This window comes from Acanthaster planci, linkage group LG04 (assembly GCF_054643075.1).
Source record: "Acanthaster planci isolate LZ-2023a linkage group LG04, COTS_SCS, whole genome shotgun sequence".
NCBI lineage: Eukaryota > Metazoa > Echinodermata > Asteroidea > Valvatida > Acanthasteridae > Acanthaster > Acanthaster planci.
The window spans coordinates 12462970-12486809 of NC_141780.1; the positions used below are offsets into that span (position 1 = coordinate 12462970).

The 23840-nt window shown below is 39.5% G+C and overlaps 1 protein-coding gene and 1 long non-coding RNA gene across 2 annotated transcripts; one reads left to right on the plus strand and one right to left on the minus strand.

Moving 5' to 3' along the window:
- Nucleotides 1-5246: 5246 nt before the first annotated feature.
- Nucleotides 5247-8448, minus strand: LOC147799396 (uncharacterized). The gene is made up of 3 exons (XR_015425025.1): nt 8196-8448; nt 6990-7094; nt 5247-5956 (listed from the first exon to the last, which is right to left on the minus strand). It is a non-coding gene; the product is annotated as an uncharacterized LOC147799396 (long non-coding RNA).
- Nucleotides 8449-8526: 78 nt separating this feature from the next.
- LOC147799397 (EF-hand calcium-binding domain-containing protein 12-like) lies at nt 8527-23638 on the plus strand. The gene is given in 10 exon segments (XM_087135786.1): nt 8527-8733; nt 11130-11691; nt 12530-12562; nt 15181-15390; nt 16595-16742; nt 17825-18096; nt 19110-19317; nt 19952-20261; nt 21303-21511; nt 21514-23638. Coding segments are annotated over 9 exon segments (1962 nt in total). The 5' UTR covers nt 8527-8733; nt 11130-11178; the 3' UTR covers nt 21573-23638.
- The last annotated feature ends 202 nt before the right edge of the window (nt 23639-23840 follow it).

Below are 23840 nucleotides of genomic sequence, written 5' to 3' on the forward strand. Positions count from 1 at the left end.
TAATGCTGAAGTTTTCCCCCAAATGCAAATTATCGAATGCAGGCATAGGCAAAACAAAAACCTGTAAAAGGGAAAATAACGCACGCTAAAATTACACATTTGTAACACAAAACGTATAAATATGTCAAAAAGTAAAACGAGAAAAATTGCACTAGTGAATTTTAAAAAGCAGTTAACCACAAACAAATCAAAACTAATCTAAATATCTAAGATATTAAATGTAAACGATGTAAAATTTAATCTAATTTAAAGTTAACAGAAAGACCAATTTGGCAAAAACAAATTAAAAATAATTTACAAAACTGCACATTAAGAAAGCAGAAAGAAAAGGACAAAACAAACAGATCAAATGACCAACAAACCAACCAACAGGCAGACTAACAGTACGACAGATACTAAAACAGCAATGGACAGATCGTAAATAACAGAGTCAAAGAAATAAACGATCAAATAACAATCAAATAAAAATAAACAACTAACAGGGGAGCAAAAACGACGAAGACGAAACCCTGTAAACTAGGAAGGGAGGGGGCCAAAAAAATGCACAGCCAAAGAAAAGAACCAGGGATTAAGAGGGGGAGCATTCGGACGAGAAAAAAAATAAAGTGATAAAAGGGGGCAAATAAAAAACATGAAAAATAAAAGCTATAACTGTTTATAAAATATGTTTCGGAAAAGCATTTACATAGGCCCTATAGTAGTTACTCCGAAATATTTCACCTTTTCTTTATATTCATGATGAGGTTTAAAAAACTGATCGATTGATGACTCGTCAGTTCCCTGTCGGTGAGTGCTTTCCTAGCTCCTTGAAACGAGCTCTGTCCTCTTCATGGCAGCGTCCATGCATGACGACATGTTGTTGGCATGTCTTTTGGGATTTCGATTGCCATATATATGGCCCGTTTGATGACGAACTCTACGTTAAATTTATATTTTCCTGGTTAGGATTCAATTTAATGAGTGCTATGAATGTAGGCATCACAGTGCAAGCTCATTAATACTCGGGATATTATAATTTTAGCCACACCCCCAAATTACTTTGAAGTTGATACCGAGGTAGGTTAGCGGAACCACTGTATCTGTCCTTCACTATTCCAAATTTTGTTCCTTGCTTTATTGCAATTTTTTAATGAGGTGAGTTACGTACAGTATTTTACTCACAACTGCGACGTTGGTATAGTGTTACAAAATAAACGTGATTTGTTAGAAACGCAATTTGACGGGCAAAAAGGAAACCTATTAAGTATCGAAGACCAGGTTGGAGAGAAAATGTAGTCAAGTAAAAAGCGTTTGAAACATTGCAGTGTCGAGGGAGTTCTGTATTTTCACAATGTTTTTCTCATACATAGGCCTATATGCATTACCCCCAACCAACACTTGATTAACCAATAATGGACTTTGATCACGTCCTGCTGTAAAACAGCAAGGTTCTGAGCATTTTTGTGCTCAAACTTGGTTCAAAGTTTACTTATGCAGGTCTGCAAAAGAACTTCTCATATATGCCAAGATTGCAAAGATGCTGTTGCAAACACTGTTTTTAAAAATGTGGAACGTCTGTTGCATGTGGGTTATTTTGTCCCCACAAAATGTTGGATACAATCAATCACCATATCAGTTCCTTTAGCTTCGAAACGGGGACCCACCTGAAATTTATGATTAAAACCTTATGCAGGCGGATTGACAGATAAATGTGCACGTCACGTTATATAGATCGCCAGGAACTTTCCATGTTTATTTTAGCACACAAGAGGGGCAGATACGCCCCTTTAAATGGTATCGAATGAAGAAGTATAGGCCTAAGATACTCGCAAATGCACAATCAAATGTAAGAAGCACGCTGCTCATTTTGCAGTTTTCCGTCGTTACATACTTCAAACTTCAGTGCTACTTTACAGTCCATGGTTGGTTACCCTCCTTTCCCCGTCCACTGTATAAGTTAAACTTCTGAAAACCACTTAAGGTTGTAGCTGCCTTGTGCAGCAAGACTAAACCACTCAGTCTCCTTTATCGAGCCATCACCCCTCTTGACCATTTCCAGGTTTTCTTCCCAACCATCTTTAATGCGTTTCTCAGATACCTTCCATGAAGCAGCTCTGTTTTCTTCCGCTTCTCTGAGGGTTTCTTCCTTCCCTTTCCTCTTTAAAACAGGATCCGCGATATATTTCTTTGCAAACTTTGGCAGTCCTTCTTGAGCCCAAATGACCATACCCTAAACACTTCTCAATGTTGACACGATCTACTGCACTTATTTATCTCATATGCACCTTCTGCCCACAGAAAATTAAACATTTATAACAAGTGCCCTTGGATGTAACCGTAGATACGTGCCGTACTCCTAGTTTTGATTCCTCCAGTCAAGAATATGAGACACAAAGTAAAAGGTTTACAGAAATATCCGAGTAGGGCTGATCACAACTGTGTCACGGGCATCCAGCTAATAATGACGACAGGGTGGAAAACTTCTAGATAGAGCTTTTCTAACCTGGTTAAGTACATCCGCAGTTAAATCAATTTTTGTGATCTCCACATTGCTTCAGTTGTACACTTCAAAAATCCACGGGGGGGGGGTATTTTCCAAGTCACAGTACGCAAAGTAATGCACTAACACACAGCTTGATTCATTTTTAAAAATTTTTTCACAATGTTAGGTAGCACACCATGCAAAACATGAAAAATAACGTTTTGAATTACAATTTCAAACACGTGTCTGAAACAAATGATTGCAGAAAGATTTTCATTAAAGGGTATAGTTCGATTAAATTAGTACTTTTTTATTTCAGGAGTCGGCAATTATTATTAATATACAGAAAGAGAATTTGCCTTCAACTGGTACACCTACAGTTGTACACATCAAATAGGAAAATAACAACCATGATCACTTTCGATTCATTAAACAATTGTTTTCTAAAGTCCTTAAATGTCAACTCCCCTGTATGACATTGTAATTAATTGAAATGGGTAAACGATACAAATTGAAACGTGACAACCTACATTTTTTGGCCATACATATAGAATGCGGGAATACTTTAGAGGCTGTAGTGCCTTTTAATTTTTCTACCCGTAATTACATCTTTGTCACAGAGTGACATGCATGGCTTCCCTGGATTCAACATTTGGCTTATCCAGATTTTTCGTACAGCTTTGTTGAATTGGAGAAGAAAAGTCATCAATTCAACATTACAACTGTGCATTGGCACATTCAAAATCTGACGAGTTTACATTTGGGTTTAATAATTAGCCATGTACATGCAAAACAATAATAGGAGGCACCACTAATCTTGAAGAATAGCTTGTGATCTTCAGAGTTGAATACATGCATTTTAAAAATCTTGGACAGCATCATGCTTTAAAGAGTTTTGTATACGCCAATGCCTTTGCAAACTGGAAACCACCTGTCATCTATTTGACAGTGTGAACAATTACAGAATGCAGGCTCAATAGTTCCTGTTTACCCAGTGACCAGTTATTTATAACTACATATATATTAGCATATATAAAGAGCTCAAAATCTCATTGTAAATATTTGTCATGAGGAAACTGGCATGGGGTACAAGCAAAGCAACAAATGGCCAGTCTGTAACCTATGACCCCTCCTCAGTTGGGCCTCGACTTAAAAATGGTAATTAAATACAAAATGGAAATTGTTCAGTTCATTGCAAAGATTACTTCACTGTTAACAAAAGCAAACCTTCATTTCAACTTCCACTCAAAGAGAGTGAGGTGGGAAATTTCCCTAAATGGTTCATTAAACACCTTTGTTTTCAATGTGCATATCACTTTCAGTCTGAAGAGACATGGAGGCCATAGTGCCCATACAATCCAAACTAACCATAAATATATAATGAACCTTAAATCATGTTTCTCACCAGAAACAAGTTCAATGCAAAATATAGCACATGGTGAAGCATTTCACATCCCAACTGCATTTGGATTTGTTGAGACTTGTTGAATTTGTCATGTTGAGGTTTAGTTTAAGCACTGAGGCCAGCAGATGAGGTTAGACAAGTGCACTGGTAAGTTACAACCAAATCCATACATGTATGTTCACAATAGTGCTCTCTGTACATCACAAGTTTGCCATGGAATTCCATTTTTGCAATACCTATATTACTGGCCATCTTGTGATGAGGAATGTCAGCGTTTCCAAGTAAATGCTATGTCCAAAAGCCTCAGTTACAGCTTTCAGTAACACAGACTCATTGGCTTTCACGAAGTGCACAGCCAAGAGTTTTGAGCACAGCTCGCCTCATGACTCCCTGTCTCACTGAATCTCAGTGCTCCTGTTAGCAGGGAGAACTTTTATACACTGTCTTTAATCCTTATCCAGTGTTGTTTAATGTTAAGCAATATAGAGTCAGTGCTGTCCAAGAAATTAATGAAACCCCCCTTTCCCTAGCCCCCTTCCCCCCCCCCAAAAAAAACACATGCAGTTGCCATAGCACTTCCGACTGGTTGCTGTCGAATTCTTTAGAATCAATCTGCAGAATTGGAATTAGGTACCAGACTAGTCTGGAACAAATTGATCTATGACATTCCCTCCCCCCCAAAAAAACGCCTCAAAGAGTATGCAGAAAAGGGGAAAAATCAGAGGAAAGTAACCATTGGATGAGGAAAAAAGAACAAGTGAGTATCAAAGAAATTCATAAAAAAAGATGATCAATGTGGGCCTCGAACCTGAAACGTAGTGCATGGCGAGCAACATGTGTATATCAGAGAGGCACTGCATCACCGTGCTGGCTTTGTGAAATCCAATAACAATATACATGCATACATGTACATTTACAATGCTTGTACACTGCTGTAACTACAGAATTTGGAAATCACGTTACGGCTGTAAAGGGGGAAAAAATCAACCACATTGCTCTGGTTGGACCCATTTCTTACAGGTGCTGACATCTCAACCACTCAGCTGCCATGTTTGCTGGGATAAAATCAATATTAAAGTGCTCATGGCTAAAGACAAGGCCATGGGTTAGAATCCCAAGAAAGTAAGCTTGTCCTCTTTTAAAAGCTTTTGAACAGCACTGCATACAAAGTAAAATTACTTTCGAAAAGTTGGAATATGCATTTATGACAGATTGATGTTGTTAAGTAACGTATAAAAAATGGCAGTATTTTGATCATGCATTGGTAAAATTTAATCCATTGGTCATTAGACTACTGTAAACAGTCATGCAGTAGTTGAATCAACGTGGATTTCACACAAAACGTCGGCATCTATCCGGCCACCAAGGTCTGTTCATGCATTTAGTGAACAACAAAAGCAGTAACTGTCTGTACTGCTTCCCATGACTTGTGTACTTATGACAAAACAAATGTAACTAAAATCTGCAGTTTTTCCGGAATAAAACGAATGAAAAATTGGCATTTTAGCCCCTTCTAAAACATGAATGGAGAGGGTACACTGTATGTTTCTATTTTATGTCCAAAACTCTCATCAGATCATCAGTACTGTGATTATAAAGTCATCCCTCCTTCCTCACAGTGACATTTTAGCTATACCATTTAATTCAATATTCCTTTGTGAAGCTTATTAAGATTGAGTCATATTTTAAATCAATTGTTAGGCATCTTCATACAATTAGACTCAATTCCCTAGTTGATTTAACAAGTTCCCTAAACTGTTCATGAAGGGAACTAAATTCCCTAGTGTACTGTACCTATACTGTAATTTTTCTCCCATTTAATATGCTAAAACCAATGAAATGAGCAACTTTCACATTTTCACTCAGCATATGCCAGCACAATTTACCCAAGCCAAACACCACCAAAGTGTACACGTAAATTATTGCCTTTATTCACAAAAGACAAATTGTGGACATTGTCCCCTTTTTTCTCACTGGATTAAACAGGAAAGTGTTGACTGCTTCTCACCGAGCTTAACTGGTCTTTGGACATTGGCACCGTTCTTCTGTTGGTACATCCTTCAGGACTTGCTCTGCATGCTTGCCACACCCTAGAGACAAATATTACAAACAGTATAGACCATAACTGATCTAAAACCAATCAAACCCAAACTCCAAGCAGGTTTTTCGGCCGCCCTGCTAAATGCAACAGAAACCAACACTGTTGAAATAGCAAACCCGGGGCATGTTTACAACCATTAAACCGATGATGTGAATGTTTGCGATGTCCAAACAATAACCAGGAACACATTTCCGGTGCTGCGACAAAACGCTAAACGAGAAATGGTTCCATTAAATGACAGAGATGCAGCACAGTTTCAAATGTTCTTGAAGTACACGTAGCTGACATCATTCTTGGCAAACATCAATTTCACTCAATATTCAGCATGTTTCTCACCTCTCTACATTCTTGAGGACAGTATCCCTTTTCATGACATGTAATAACACATTAAGAATGCTTGGCCAGGTACTGAACGCGTTCCAATCTTTGCTTCTCATTTGGTTGAAAAAAAAAATGGAACAGGCATACTTGAACTCACAAAACCAAAACCAGTGCTGAGGTAGAGACATGTTTCTGGTCAAGTTTACAAAGACATGATCCTCATCTAGTCGACAGAGTGTAATGATGGATTTTATTAGTCTTTTAGAAGCATGGTGGACACAATAAGAGGGCGCTATTTGGTTCGGGTAAAATCTTTTGTTTGCGCCAAATAACGCCCTCCTATTGTGTCCACCATGCTTCTATAAGGCTGATGGCATTCTCCAAAGCCCTAGATAATACCAACCCAGGCACTATGCAGTTGTATTGATTTCCTTGCAAGTTAAATGTATATTGGGTATAAGAAAGACGTGAATTTTGATTACTGCTGTTTTCCATGGGACCTTTTGCCACTCAAGGGCTATTCTGTAAAACTTTGAATTTGGCCAGAACATATATTGTATTGCACATGTAAATATTGAAAATGAATACTGAATGTAGAACAGCAGTCTTTACAGCAAAATCTGATATCAAAAATGAACTTATCACTGTGGAATTTTCAGCAATGCTGCAGTTGTTCTGTGTTGCTCTGAGAATTTTCTTACCTTTCCAGGTGTATTTCTGACACTTTTCGCATGTTACTTTGTAACACATCTTCACAACTGAACAAGTCACAGGTCAATGCTAAGTAGATTGGCAATATCAAATAGCTGCAGGGCAAAAGATTGAAATGTTTAGGGTTCATTTGACTATAGCAACCCCTAAAGAATTTTGCATCACAAGACAGTGATGCAGTATAACAGACATGATGTACACATGCCATGCTGAACAATCTGTGAAGTTGTCAGTTTAATTTTATACATTATACAGTGGACCTCTAAGTTGTTTTTTTGAGCCTTGATGAATACTTAGAACAGGGGGATTATTTTGTTTTCATTACATGACCAAAGGGTAAAAGAGGCTGGGCACTACTGTTTACAAAGCAAAGATGACAGCATGTAGTGCCTTGTTATATCCCCCTATGGCCTTGCAATGAAAACAATATAATTTCCCCCCCCCCTCTGAATATGGCCGAGTCCGTAAATACTTCAACCACATGATCTAAAAATTTAGGTCATGTGGTTGCTTTCAGATAGCTAATTAGCGTAATACTATGTAGGAAGAAATAAGCCTTATTGCTGATACTGCATGGGTGATTTTGCACAATGACAGAAAGGCATTGTGGGAAGAAAAAGGGGCCAATGCTCCTTTATCCTTCCCACAATGTCTTTCTACCATTGTGCAAAATCACCAATGCAGTATTAGCAATAAAGCTTTGGGGTATTAGTGATGTCCGTGTATGGAATTTTTTCCCTGTTTTAGAATACACTCTGAGGCATTGCAAATAGCCACACGAAAAGTCATACATAACTTAGTTTTCCAAGGCCTGGGTTTCTGCATAAACAGGAAAGTATTAATAAAAAGCATGCATGGCTAGCTGCAGGCTTCACTATGCACCGAATTGGCGCTAACGTCAGTACACAGGCATGACAGGGCGGAGCTCTATGTACATAGCTGAGTACATATCCCACATACATGTAGATGTAGACTATGTACAGTATGTAGCTCGGTCATCTGGAATGTTACATGTCCGTCGGTCATGTCGGTATGGTTACAAAAATCAGTATTCGACCTCAGAAAAAGAAAGCTAGAAAGTCACTTAGGCCTTCTAGATCGACCGACTGCCTCCACTAGAACTATAATTTAGGCTAGGATTAAGCCTACAGAGACATAAAAAAGGAAAACCCATTGTTTCTCTATCAAAAACTCACGCAGTACGTGTAATGCAAGTCTTCGGCAGCCCTCGGCTGACTCCCTCGCAGTAGATTAAACTTAACGTGCAGACGGAACTTTCCCAAAGTGTTCGTCAACATTAAAAACGGAGGATAACAGCCCACAAAAATTTCCCAGCTTGTATATTCGTGTTAAAAATGAAATCTTGCCATATTCAATGTAATTCATTTTTGATTTCATGCTTCAATCTTAACACTAAGTAATTGTCTTCCTCTTCTCGAATATTGAAATATAAGCTTTGATCATGGAGGTAGAATCACACCTACCTCCATGCTTTGACTAATGGAAAGTTTGTTGACATCGACACGTTGACCTCAGGTCATTAGCAGTTGTTTACAGTGTGGGTATAGCAACGTGCTGGAACCTTCTCTCGGACATGCCGGACCAGGTAGATGATTGTGTGCAGCAACGTTGGTGAATGGAATCGTATTTTTGATAATTTGATACTTTTTCGGTAGTCCTTACTTTAGGACGACTTTCACGTTAGAGAACTGACTCCTCATTAGCTGCAAAATGGTAAGGATTTCGTATATTGTATTCTCTCAACTCTTGGCCTTAAGGTGCGTTATATATCGTGTCCGCACCCGTTCATGAAGACAAAGTCCAACCTGGGCTAGGTCTAGGCATGGAGGGATCCCCTCCATGGTCTAGGCATACATGTACTTTACCGAACGGTAAAGCGTCCATACCCTCCACTCCACCATTATTTCCACAAAAATTTAAATAGTAAATTTACACAGTCCTCAGTCCCAGACCCTACACTTAAAAATTGCCGCAGCCAAAGCTGTTCTAAATCAAGACACGCTCAAGATTAAGTCAAAATTGATTGAAACAAACATTAGGCCGGGGCTACCTCCAGAACTGTAAGCAGGTAAGATTTATATTACAACCTTGCAAAGATAGCCAAAAGTCTTATTGCTGATTCCGCATGCGTGATTTTGCACAGTGGTAGAATAGAAAGGCATTATGGGAAAGAAAAAGGAGCAAACATTGCCCCCTTTTCCTTCCCACATTGTCTTTCTACCATTGTGAAAATTTACCCATGTGGTATCAGCAAAAAGGCATATGTAAGCTGAGGTACAGTACACTACGCTGGTGAAAAGAATGCACTTACATACGTACTGATCAAAGTAGCCCAATCCTCTGACTGGCTGGTTTGTGCATTTTCATTTCAGTTATTTTCATTGGCGTGGTATGGTTGCTACCCACTATTTGTGAAAGTTCCAGATGTTTGCCCCGGCCTATAAGAGTTTTCCTAAGGGATTACCGATTTATTTGTAGTGGGATGAGCTTATGGGGATTAAAAGTTAGCCTAAGGACAGCTGGACAAGGAACTTCTTTATTGTTGATGTGCCCAAATGCCAAGTGTGTTGAATGTGGCCCCACCCCTTTGATTTTTCATCTCTAGTACCTTGCCAGGCCTGGAACAGTATGTTTACCTCTGATTTCACAATAACTGAAATTTTCATCAACATTATCAAGCTCTCAAAATTCCCATTTTGAGAATGTACTGCCAATGGGAGTTGCTGGGGAAAAATATATTAGGTCCAAACAGACTGCTTTGTAGCTGGCTATAAAGCAGAGTACTAAGTCAGCTAGAGCACAGTGAGAACTACATGTACATGTACATTATCAGCCATGAATTCATACATGTAGCCGGCTACACGGTGGACTTGTGATTAGGTGGGCATTCTGCAATTGTGTCTTAGAGTTTATTAATTGTAAGAATTTCTTAAATTTATGTTAAATGTGGTATTTTCTGAGATTTACTCAAGTGTGTAGTGTTAGGGAACACCTACATGTATAGTTTATTTGAGCCCAATTTCCGAACACCACTGTTTTTGAATTCAGACTAAATTTCATTACACTGAAATTATTCACAAAGTTTCAACAGCATACATGTACGTGAATATGAAGGAGATAGTACTGGTAATCATGCAATGGTACGATGATTCGGTGTCGAAGTTGGTGCATGAATTGGTCAACGTGTTTTAGTTGGTCATGTTGGTGCGTGCATATACATGTAATCAACATTCATCTGCATAATAGCCCCATTGCTTTGTGCAGTTGTTTGATTGTGTATGAAATCGCCGACTGTGTTTCCCTGTATCCTGAAACAATCTTCCACAAGTGTGAATTAGAAAGGAAAGGCAAAAGAAATTGACAGATCGTGCAATAGTAAGATCAGTTTGTGCAATGATTGACCAACCGAGCCAAACGTTTTTCCTGCAGAATTTCTTCACTTTGGGTGAGCTTGAATGTTTTTACGTTGCCCGATATATGTTGCTACGTCTGAACAAGCTTCGAAAACCCAGCTCTATGGCTTATGCCTTCTGCTAGTCTTCTTGAACCAGAAGGCCATTGCGTTTGAGGCAAGCATAAAGTCAAGGGCTTAATACAAAAATGCTAATGACAAGTAGCAACTGTGTGGCGCATAACTTCAAGTGTCTGGTGATGCATTGTCAGTGTACACTGTACATGTACATGTAATTGAAAAGCAAATTCTGGAGGGATCAAAGTTTTAACTCCCCAATTGCCAATGCCCTGTCCATTGAGTCGTACACGGAGAAATGCTTCCATTGAGTGATTTGCATACTAGTGGCGTCAGTTTATTCCATTTACATGTACTTATACATGTACATGTACAGTATGTTGTATTTAAGTGCAGGGTGGTGATGTGACGTGAAATGATTTTATTCAGAAATTATGGAAATGTTATTTTAAGTGGGGCTGGGCAGAAAAGTCGTTGAGTTTCTATCATCTAAGAAAATAAAAGGTGTTTCAGGTTTCGGAGATATTTCTGTTATTCATCTATCGAAGTGTATAATATTAACTACATGTACCTGTATCATTCGTTAATTTATTCTGTTGTATTGTATTGGAAGCTTTCGGGTTTATGGAAACAAATGTAGCTTGATTGATTCACAGATTCATTGAAGAGAGGGAACTGGATTTACAGCAATGTTGGACACAGAATCAGACTTTGGTCTTCGATGGCTCTTTAACCCAAACAGCTTTGAGTTCCTACCAATTGAAGAACAACTCAAAAAGTACAAGAGCCGTGATCTAGCAAAGGCAAAAACCTATGCCACAGCCACAAAACTATGGGGCCTTTCACGGAACCGAAAGAGGGTATTCATTGCCCCGCCAATGGGCGATCACCCTGGGAGGGATGTCAGTGTCCGACTGGCCAATGCTAGGTTAAAGCCCTTGGACACACCAAGCCCCCCTGCTAAGAACAAAGACTGGGCTTTGAGTGAGCTTGAAAAGATCGCTGCCCACGACCAGGAAATCGAGGAGAAATCGAGCGAATACAAGGCATGGCTGGAAGACAGGATGAAATTGCGAGATGGTTTGGAGAATCTTGGATTGAATGAGGAATGGTTGAGGCATAAACCGGATCCCAGTCCTTTGGAACGGAGGGTGGTGGAACGCATGAGAGGAGAGCGACTTGGGAAACATGCAATAAACAAGGTGAGTAGTTGAGTTGATGTAATCTTGTTTTCCATTTGTCGATTCAGTTCCCCCTCCAAAGAATTATTTTCAAACAAGTTCTGTTACATGAACTTCATTCAGCATCACTCAAGTGCATCAAATCCAGGAATTTTCCTAGATTCATTTCTTGTGTTCAGCAAGCTTTGAGATTTATACATGTAGGTACGTGTACATGTAGGAAACATGTAAGTTGGATACAATTACTGTAGCTGATATGCACCGTTGCTCTGTGCAGTTGGTCTATCCTGTTGGAAATCTCCAAAGTTACTTCCCATTTTGAAACATTCTGTGAATACTGAATAATAAAGCGAAGGTGATTGACTGATGGCAGAATGAACAACTCATGGAATACGATCGATCTGTCATGCAAAGATCTGGCAATAAATCCTACCACACTTCTCTTCTGCATGACATGGAGATGGAGGTGTGGCCTTCCAGGTGCACGTATGTATATCCAATATGCACATTGACCGATCATACCCAAGAGATTCAGAGAGTCTACAAGTTTGCCAATATCCACTGTAGTTTCAATGAGCATGTTGCCATATCCTTCCAGAAACACGGTGCCGTGAATTTGCATTGGATTGAATTGTTTTGCCTGATGACCACTGCAGAATATTGACACCTGATGCGCTTCCCTTACAAAATGTGAAAGAAACCTGTGGTCATCAGCACTGTTTGAAAGGTGGTAGGATATGACAAAATGTCTGCAGTGTCCTAGGCCAGTTTTACATACATGTATGTACTTGTACACAAATGCAGACCTACGTGTACATGTACGTATATTCACAATGACTGATTATCTTTTGTCTCGCAGGGTTTAACCCAAACACAGGATAATGAACTTCAGGTACTTAGTGTTTTGGGACATAGTGGTTGTTATATGTGGTCTTTGTGTACATTTTACATTAGAATGTAAATTTTGGCTTGGTTTTTTTGTACTTATTTGGTGCATGCATGTCATCAAACAAAGTTTTATTTAGTTCATATTATTGATGCATAGGCATTCTCAATTTGCTGCAACAGATCTCAGAATATGGAAAAAGAAATCAACCCAGTAATCATGGTAATATACTTTACTTGGGACGTAATCTTTATGAAAGGCAAACATGTCTGGTATTTCTTTGGTTTGGGGCAAATCACTTTTTAAAAACCAAATTTCTCATACATGTACACTTACATTATGCATTGTATGTTCGTTGGGTGTAACAAAATACACAAACGATACAATTTACAGTTTTAGTGCATGGTTCTTGTATACTTGTGAAGTGTTTAATTGTTTGCACGCGTCACTGTATTCATGATGTCAGCATATGATATGTGCATGTCTCGATTCTCCAGTGTCATACTGTGTTGCATGGGTGGTGGTGGTGTCCGTAATGTGCCTTAATTCTAACTTCTTTTTCAGTGAATTAGTATTAAATATAAAGTATGATAATATTATAAAGTAATATAAAGTATTTCGAAAGAATTTGAAAGCTTGGAAAGACAACAGAATGATCAGTATCTGGTGCTACGTCCAAGCATTTGCTTTTTGGCCAAATCTTTCACAATCAAATTTCAGGTCATTTTTTTCATTTACCAGACATTAAAAGTCCACCACAAAATACTTTAAAATCTTCAATTAAATGAAAACCATTTTCACGCGTCCAAAATTATCACTTCTAATGCTGCAGGTATTGTAGAATACCAAGTTCATCACCACGTTTTAGCTCGTTGTTCAGTGTGGACTAAGTCAGAAAATACAAACGATGGAAACTTCATTGTAAATTGAGTACAGGTTCCCAATCTGGCAAGCCTGTTAATTTTTTTGTGAGCTGGCCTTAAATTTGTTCACACAAAAACACTCAGTAATTGGCAGTGTTGCAGTTGGGTACTTTTCAAGTACCAAGTGCCAGATATTTTAAGTATGTGTGTTAGGAGGGAACAAACCTGAAGTACAGTACATTGTATACATACATGTACATGGGCATATGATGGTACATGCACAAAGGTAAGATTACAAAGTAAAATGGTGACTTCATACTGTCGCTGTTTATTAAATATAAAGTTTTTATGACAAAAGTACTCAAAAAGTACTCGGCCGGCCGTGTACTGTCTGAGTAGTTTTCTCCTCCTCAAAACTTAAATGTGACAAAACTGGGAGTGTCTGAAGTCTTACATGTACATTTAGTTTGTAGTCTTCCACTTACCCAGTTCTCAGAAAGTACTCGACTACAACACCGGTAATTGGCAGCATTGATTAGATTAGAGCACTGCTGCTGATTTGATTGAACATGATCTGTCATCAGATCTTGTAATCTTGTGAAAGTGAATATAATAATGTGGGTGCATTGGCATAACATACATGTACAGTGGGCCGAATTCCTTTTGTTTGCTTTTATACCGTGGATGAGAGGCGCTGTAAATTACATTCAATGTAATAGTTCCTGTGTTCTTTTCATTATGCTGCAAAGGATTATCTGATTATGGGTATTAATGTCAAGGTTTGTTTTCAATTTCTGGCTACATTTTATGAAGGGGATAGGCCTTGATTTAAATAAGAAATGATTGCATATACATTGTAATAAGCCTTTTGTAAGCTAACTTTGACCAAAATTTGGTACACTGAGTTCTTTAAATTAACTTGAACGTTACATAACAACTTGAATTCCCCATACTAAAACCGCTGTTGCTCTACCTCGTGATTCGGGGCTAGCTTGTGCATATAGTTACATGTACAATGTACATATAAGAGATACATTGTAACATTCTTAATGGATAAGAGGGGCAAAAAGGAACCAGCTAGCTACCGGTAGTCCATTCCAGAGATAGTGGTCATCACTATGCGGTTAAAGCTTGCCCTGAATCACGAGGTATACATGTACGTGTAGCAACAGTGTCTTTAGTCAAGTCGTTATGTTTATGTGCAATCAGATAACTCAGTGTAGCAAATTTTATTCAAATTTAACTCGCAAATGGCTTTTTAACAATATAAATTATTGTCATCTTGGTTATCTGTAATTTAAAATGAAGTTAAATTTCAGGGCCCTATTTTGTATTAAATTAACACTACTGTACGTGTATACACATGTACAATGGATATGCAACTGATTATCCCCTCGCAAGTGGTTGGTCCAGTTTTACAAATACTACATTTTTTTTTCTTGTTCTGTTAACATGTAAATTGTGTTTACATGCATTGTTTTGTACTGGTGCATGTACATGTATATATACATGGTGTAGCATTGCCAACTTTGAATGATTTACCCCGATTTTGTTTTTATGATGGATGAGGGTACCATCTGAGTGATGAAAACATTAAATGTTATTTCTTCAAAAAGTTTACTTGCTCTGACCTCTTCTCAAAAGTTTACAGACCTCCTCAAACCCAAACTTGAAGTACACGCAGATGCAACCTAGTAACTTGATCATTTCCCATAGATTTTAACCTCAACTTTTTTCTGCTATAATTGTGAAATCAAACAGAAAGGGCATGATCCCACCAGCATCAAGCTGGAAGTGCCATCCAGCGAGCCAGTCATGCCAGGCATCAAACGGCCACCTCCTGAAGCCATGGCTGTCATCGCCAAGTACCTGACTGCCAAGCGACAGAGACTGATTGACCTGTTTGCCCGGGCTGATAAGGATAAAAGCTGGACTCTTACCAGAGGGGAGTTTCAGCGATGCATCAAGGAGGTATATGTACATGTTTTGTGGAAGGAAAAGTGTACGTACATGTATACATTGGAACCATCTGAGAACAAAATGGATCCACATATTTGTATGCAGATTGTGGAAACCTTGTGTGGACAATTGAGCTACATGTAGGTTCGTGTCACACAAGGAACCAATTCTAAAAAGCCTGGTTTCCGCATCGACATAAAGAGACACAGAGAGCATCACGATCAATTTCTGTCAATACGTAATCATGGAAAGACTTTATTGCAGCGGATGCAAACAGGGACGCATGCAGACAGTCAGCAAGGTTGAACTTGGTTCACCTTTGCCAACTGTCTGTGTCAATTTGCCCATCTGTTTCTCGTCCTCCATTTTGCCAGAGAGGAACAACTTTACAAACACACAATGGCGTGCCAGGCACACAACGATGTCTCGCTTAATTAGTACCCCGCATTTTGCCAGATTTTCTCCATATTAGTAATATATGCAGCTCCAATTTTCAACAAAATAGCTGACCATCAACAAAATACATCAAACCGGAAAAGTACTTTAGCTTCAAGGATTTGTATTGCTACATAAAAAAAGCATTTTTTGCAAACAATCTCTGAGTTCAGGTGCCATTTTGTTTAACTTTTGGTGAAATAATGTCATGCAGCAGCTCTTCTGCAACATCTGCACATAAAAAAAGTTGACATTTTTCGTACTCTCGGCGTTCGTTGTGACCAGATGGAAACCAGGCTAAACAGTTTCAGAGGTGCTTTGGGTTAAGGTTATTGGTAGCAAAAGGAACAGGAACAGTTAAGGAAACTTCAACAAAAAGCCAGCTAAAAAGAGTGTGATTCACAAATGGAAGCATTTTCTTTTTCAAAATTTCCTCAACTGGGTGAATTTATGCCTGCAACCTCTGTGGTTTGATGAGCATATACCCACTGTGTATGTTTTCATAGATTTGAAATAATAGAAATAGAAGAAGTGAAATTATTAAAATATTACTTGGCTGGAATTCTACATCATGGAGTTTCAGATTTTCATATTCATCTCGATATTTTAGCTGTCCCATGTGTTCTTATCGGAGATGGTCTCAGATTCCAACAAATGAATACAAATAAGATTCCAATTAGAGTATGGATAAAGTAAGAAATGGTTGAATGAAGTAAAAAATTGATCATTTTTGTATTAGAACACTTGATTTCCATGACATTCAACCTTAATTTCATAATAGGCAGGCATTCCAATCTCCTCCCAACTCCTGTCGGATCTTTTGGAGAGCTTGGATCAGGATTCCAATGATGTGATTGACTACAGGGAATTTGTGCACGGGATGAAAGACTTCAGAATAGATGAGAGGAAGAAAGTCTCTATGGCTTTAAGTAAGCAACAGGGTAACCGTGTGGTAATGACTTAGTGGATTAATTTGGCCAATTTTAAACTAAAGGGCACATATTGTATGTTGAGTTGAAGCACGAGGAGTTCCAGAACCAACCTTTGGGGTTGAGGTCCAATTGGAGGGAATAAATTTGGGGGCTTTTCATGCTTTTTAGAAAGGGATAGAAAGGAAACTGCAAAAATTGTTGTTCGCTGATTTTATGTGTAAAAAAAAAACCTTTTGGGGATGGGTTCAGTGTCTTCCCCATTTGATCCACCATTGAATTAAAAAAGGTATTATGGTTCACTGAGGCTTCTTAGAATCCCGTCAAGGCATGGGTCTTTTGACCTGAAAAAGCTTTGGAGAATAGAGCTTTTTGCTGATTAAAAAGTCCATAGCTTCAAGAGAACCAGGTCAGCCTATAACCGAGCCCAACTGTGTGTATGGCTGTTGTTTTGGTAATAGACACATCATTAATCTTCAACTGCAAAAGAGCCACGCTTTTTCAGCCAATGCCTTTTGTGTTGTGGAGGGAAGGATTTCAGCTGTTCCATGCCTATTCTTTGTAAAACTTGGCATGCATGCAATGTATGGCACATAATGTGTAATGTAATGTACTTGGCATGTAACAAAATTCATTGTTGTAATAATTTAATACAACTGTACATGTGGTCATCTACATGTATACTGTATAGGCAGTTGCTTTGCTTTTGTTACTCTGCATGCATTGAGCGCATCAATGGGAAAAGGTAACGTTTTGGTCTGACTTGCCTTGTACAAATGGTTGTTAAATGAGAATGGTATGTGATGGTGAGGTACTGTATTACTGGGCAATTCCCCAAAAACTCACATTGTAATGAAATCAGAGAAATGTCAAGGGGAGGGGGCAAATTCCTCTTTTTGTTGGGTTAAAGATGCCACATGAGACATCTACTAATACAAATATCAGCAAAATGCTTGGCTTGAATCCCACCCATGATGTGGACTTCAACCTGCATGTAGTGAAAATCGAAACACAGGCAAACTTGAGTACAGGCCTTCTCAATCACAAATATGAAAAATATATTTTTGCTTGACTTCTTGCAGATAAAGACAAACAGCCAGATAGAGTGGCGGATCTCAAATCAGCGCTAAGTGCCACGTCCCCGTTGTCGGACCTGCGGCGTTCTGGCTCACAGCGCTCGGTGTCGGCAGTCTCGGGGGCCTCCTCGTCACATTCACCCACCGATGCAACCTCCAGGTCATCCTCCCCATTCCTGTTGCCCCCAGTAACCGATCTGACAGAGCGGCGGGAGCTGGAGCCAGATGAAATGATTGAGAAGAGAAAACGAGAGAGGCATCTTGGCTCTTTGATACATGTAGGTGTCACCTTTTATGATTACAGATCCCTCCTAAAGAATGAAGTTTTTAAAACACAACATTATCCTGTTAATGGATTGGTCAATTTTTTTAGTTTGCATTTTCATTATTGTCTCGCAAACCCTGTTGACGTTGTTTATTATCTTGTATAAATAACTTAAGGTGAGAAAAATTTTCCCCATGTAAACTTGAGATAAAGTTAGTCTTCCGTTTTCCAAAACTTTGAGCTGAATGAGGTTCAGTCAACCACCAGTGCTGTTGTACCTGGTGATGTGCTTATGTGAATGCACAATATGGCTGGGAAAAAACCCAGCCCTGACTCGTGTGTTTCTGATTTGTCACAGTATGCTGAAAAGTAGTGTAAATAATATGTTATGTTGCAATATTTCCATCATAAACACCCAATACAATATAAGCAGATAGGTTGGCTGTTTGTCAATAGAAAGTCATTGTCATTTGACCATTTAATACCGGGGCTGTTTGTAAAACCAAACTTTGGGAATGGTTATAATTAGGAAGACTCATCAAATCTCAATGAACTTTCCAAAAACTATTTTCAAGATGTATTTTTTTTTTTTTTGCGTTGGGAGATGTTAAATTTATATGACAGGTTTTGCCCTTACCCAACGTATATTAATAAGCACTGTATGCTCAGTGCTTGTCCGAGAGCTTGCGAAAAAAAAACCTCACAAGCTTACTCGCTAGTTCGCGGTACCCGCTGCTTCATTTGACTCGGACCGGCCAGCCGACCCCGGCAAGCTCGGTGGTCGAGTGGTTAAGACATCTGCACTAGTAAGCAGGAGGTCGTGGGTTCGAGTCCCACCCGAGTAAGCTTGTGAGGTTTTTTTCGCAAGCTCTCGGACAAGCACTGAGCATACAGTGCTTATTAATATACGTTGGGTAAGGGCAAAACCTGTTATATAAAATTTACAAAAACTGTTCATTAGTTATAAAGTGCACCTGATATTTTCCATTGATTTGACTAAAGCAATTTCCTGTTTTTGGATTATAGAGGAAAAAGAAAGGCAAGAGTAAAGGGGTTGGTAAAGTTCGGTCAGGCAACCCGGCCATAGACAGTCACAGCATGCGGTCAACCATCGGAGGAGAGACAGGGTCAGGCATCAACCAGTACAGAGAGGCTAGACTCAAGGAATACCATGATATCTGCAAGCTGTGTGAGAAACATGGTATAGATCTAACTCCACAGCTACTGGAACGAGGTGATTTGCTTTTGAGGCTGTTTTGCCACGTCTGTTTGAAAAAGTCAGAAGAGCCTCTTTAAATTTTAAATCAAAGATTTTCTCTGTGTACTTCGATCATATCCCTTTCATTTTCAGTACAAAACTTTTATGTTATGCTAAAAACCCATCTTTAGTGTATACCGGTGCTCCTTCAGGCCCTGATGAACCCAGTGTATCCCACGGTTACCTGCTTGCTACTCATGTATTGCACTCAGAATATTGCAGGTTAAATCATGATAACCTAGGGTACCTGTGCATCACACGTCCTCAAATCCCTGTACCCTAACCATGGTTATGTCACAGAACGTTACATTCCTAGCACAGGCATTCCTAGCACGTCCTGATGATGGACAGAGCATACTCTCCGAAATGTTCAGTACCACGGTTCTTTTCAGAACCCCACATAATCAAAAAGAGATATATCCATGGTGCTACCGCACAGGATATCCAAGGCTCTCTGTAGCTGTGTGCTCAAAGTCTATGGGAACAGAGGTCAACAATAAGTAATACATGGAGCACTGATGGGATGCAGTCTTATGCAACAGATCCAATGGAAACTTATGACATTTCAATTGTAAAATGATATTTGAATTTGGTGCATTTCATCCCTTAGCTCTACTGCACCCAGGTGACAAGCCCATCAGTCGCATCAGTTCCCGCATCCGACAGCCAGGTACCTACACTCTCTCCCAGCACTTTGCTGACCCGCCAGTCCCCAGTGAGCCACCACCCAAGTACCATGACCCCGACAAAGTCGTGGTGAGCCGCAGCGGGGAGCTGATGATGGAGGCCAAGCACGCATATCCGCAGGCCCATGAGGTGCGGGCTGAGGCCGAGATGGTGAGCCTGTCCAGCGGCAAGGCCTTTGTGAGTCGCAAGGTGGACTGCTGGATGACATTTGAGGAGTATGACCGCCTTACCGGGTAAGCTTTCCAGAAAGAATTGGCTCGACAGTGCGTAGAAACAGGCAAGTTATGGGAGGCTATGTAAAGCCGGGTTTCCATGGCTGTAACGAAAGCCGAGGTTGCGTAAGGTGTCAAGATGAAGAGTTATGAAAGAGGTGGCACTTGACATTATTCCTAATAAGAATTAAAGAAATAAATTGCACTTAAAAATGCCAAAATTGTTCATGTGAAATGCCCTTTCTAGTTTCTACCTCTTGAAGCAGAACTGGTATATTGTATTTAGTATGATCAGCTATTTTGTTGACAATCGGGTGTCATACATGTATGTTACTCTTAAAGAAGAAACATGATTTTAACAAGAGGGACATGCCCGCCGTGCAAGTGTGTGTTTGTATAGGCCTACTCTGGTGTCATAACAAGCTTGAACAAGATCAAGTTGTCCCCAACTGCGTTAGTCGCGATATTACAAGCATTTCCATGTGACTGTGTTTCACTGGGATCTGACTGGGAATGCTCTCTGCCTCGCTCTGCGTAGATGTCCAAACTAGGCATAAGGTGTCCCAAAACTTTGAGAGCTGAGACGAATGTCCGGGATGATGTCACTGGTGTAGTCAGGAAGGTGGGTTGGGGACATGATCCATCCTCCCCACAAAGAAGGGAAAAATAAAAGCAAAAAAAACACAGTTTCCTGGTAGAAACTGCCCAGGAAAAAAGGGGCTGAAATGCAGTTACATGTACATATGTGCATGTACATTTTGTACAGTTTTCCTAGTGTGCAATTGTGTTTCCCCCGCCTTAATTGCATTTCCCATGATGATTGGATTTTTTTTCAGTGCTCCCACCGTGCAAGTGTTCTCACTGTGCTACTGTCCAATTAGCCTATTTGAAGTATTGCAAACACAGCAGGAGAGCACTTTTGAAGAGGGTAAATTTAAGCAACCACAAAAGATTTAACCCAAACCAAACAGCGCCCTCCTGTTGTGTCTACCATTATTACATGTACTAGTATTCATGATTCCATGTAATCTATGGGTGAATATGTATCTGATTTGTTTTCAGGCATCTCGCCAAGCGCTACGTAACCGTCGATGGAGCTGGGGTGGATCCAAACGTGTTCTGGCCTGGCCACCTACTGGACAAGCTTCATTTGTGCATGCCTGGCACAGACAGGCCTGACACAGATAGCATCTTCACCTCCACGCGATCGACGACGCGAAGGGCCTACCCAGGCTACAACAACGACCTCAGGTGGTGGCCAGTCAGCGAACATGTTACATGATGCCGGCCGATTACGAGCAGAACAAAGTGTACAGTATCGACCCGAAGTGAAAAGTTAGCCAAGAGAAACTAGTTTTACCCTTCAAGTACAGATTTATACCATGACGACATCAGTCAGGATTCATCATAAAGTGCCTGGATCCCTAGCCAAGGGTGTCTATATGTTGCTTTTAACCTCAGCCTGAAGAGCGCCCTCCTTCCTTTAATTTTTCATTTTTTAATCATCAGCTGAGATTCCGGCAGTGTAGTTGCTTTTATTTAAACCCTTGCCATTGCCCTTTTTGTGTTTCACTGAACCTTATTAGACATTTTGGTATTTCAACTGGTATTTTGGTGCCTTTTTGGTTTTTATGCAAATGTAAATTTCTGTATGCATTAACTAATGGTGATGTCACGTCATTCCAAGGACTAAACCTCAATGGAATGTTGGTATTTCGTCGTAAATTACATGGCAGTGAGTCTTTCCTCAGAAATGTTTCCAATTAATAGCAAAATTTTCGTTTGTGTTTGTGATTTGAATAGAAAGAATAAAAAATGCTGCAGTGTCTTCCTGAATAGCATCACAGCAACAGCGCCCTCTGTTATCTGGAAAGGGAAAGTTTGATGTATACAAATTTGTACTTCTTCAGTATTCTTGACCCAAAAAGTATGTCAAATACTTTTTATATAGACACTGGATACCTAATTGTCACCGTGATATCAGTAGACAGTACCCTTGCTGATGTGTATACATGAGTAAACATTTAAAGGTTGTTCAATTACCACCAGATTTCTAGCTGGGTGGGTAGACCACTGGATAGTGAGTCTATCTTGGGAGCTCTCATGAAATGCTTGAGCTGGGTTCGATTCCAGCTGCCAGAGTTGTTTGTCCCAAACATAAAAAATATTATTTCTTTTGTTATTTCTGAATGGACTCCAACATTTAATGACAGAGTATTACATTATCATTTTCTGATTCTTGATTCTGGGGGATTTTTTTAATGGGAAAAAAGTCCCAATTTGTGAAATCGTCTGATTCCCACCTCATGAATTCAAATTCACGACTATGTAGGCGTATTTGTCACTGTAAGAATTTCTAAGTCTCCAAAAACAGTTACCGCGGATGAATCCAGCTATTAGATATTATTTAGTTACATTGAGCCATTGATGACTAAATATCCACAACCTTAGTGCAATAAGCCATTTGCGAGTTAAATTTGATAAAATCTAGTGCTCTGAGTTATCTGACTGCACATAAACGTAACGATTTGAATTCCCCAGACTAAAGACACTGTTGCTATACCTCGTGATTCGGAGCAAGCTTTCGCATAGCGACCACCATCTCTGGAATGGATTGTTTCCATTGTGCCCCTCTTATCCATTGAGAACAGTGTATTGTTGCAAGGTGTCTCTTATGTAACTAAGCAAAAGCTTGCCCCGAATCACAAGGTATAGCAACAGTGGTTTTAGTAAGGAGAATTCAAGTTATGTTCATGTGAATTTAAAGAACTTGGTGTACCAGATTTGGGTCAAAGTTAACTCGCAAAAGGCTTATTCATATTGTGAAAAGAGGATAAAGATGCATACAGTGCATTTATCGGCCTCAAGCAGAGGCACCCCCTCATCGGTTGAAAAGAGCTGCACTGGTTGGGAGTGGTCAATTTTTTGGTAGTGATGGGACCACGATGCTTGCATTTCATAGTCGGTGGTGAACCAGCGAAGTTCAGTTCATGGAAGTTCACCAAAGGAGCCTCTGTTGCAAAGAAATTCTAAGATATTAGTGCCCTCTCTTGGTCCAGCTCGAGGCCTATTAAGTAGCATTCACTGCTTGGACCCTTATAATTTGACTACTATCAAATTCAACATTGCCTCATGTGGCTTGCTAGACTTATTTCAACATCAGAAGTAAATAGTGATCATGTGAAATGCTTTCAAGGCAAACGGTAGAAACACCTTTGTCATAATGGTGCACAGGACATTTTCAAGGACTTCCAAAGATAAGAATAATGACGTGCTACATGATTTGATGATTCAGTATTCCTATGACGATCAAGCTTCTATGGAAACTTAGTTTTTTTTAAATAATGATTCTTTTTTTTTAGAAATAAATATTTGTACAGAAATGAGACTGAACAACAGCTAAACTGAGTTTCAGTGTCAATGTTATTTTCTTGCAAAATAATAATCAGCATGAAAAAGAAGCAATGATTATTCTGACGGGAATTCTGATTGCCAGACGCCATGTGTTCAGGGAATTTAACATTAATTAAAAATCTAGGTATACAGCTAATGACACAATCTTGCAACATGCCCAGTCACATTAAGTGTGACGACAATCTA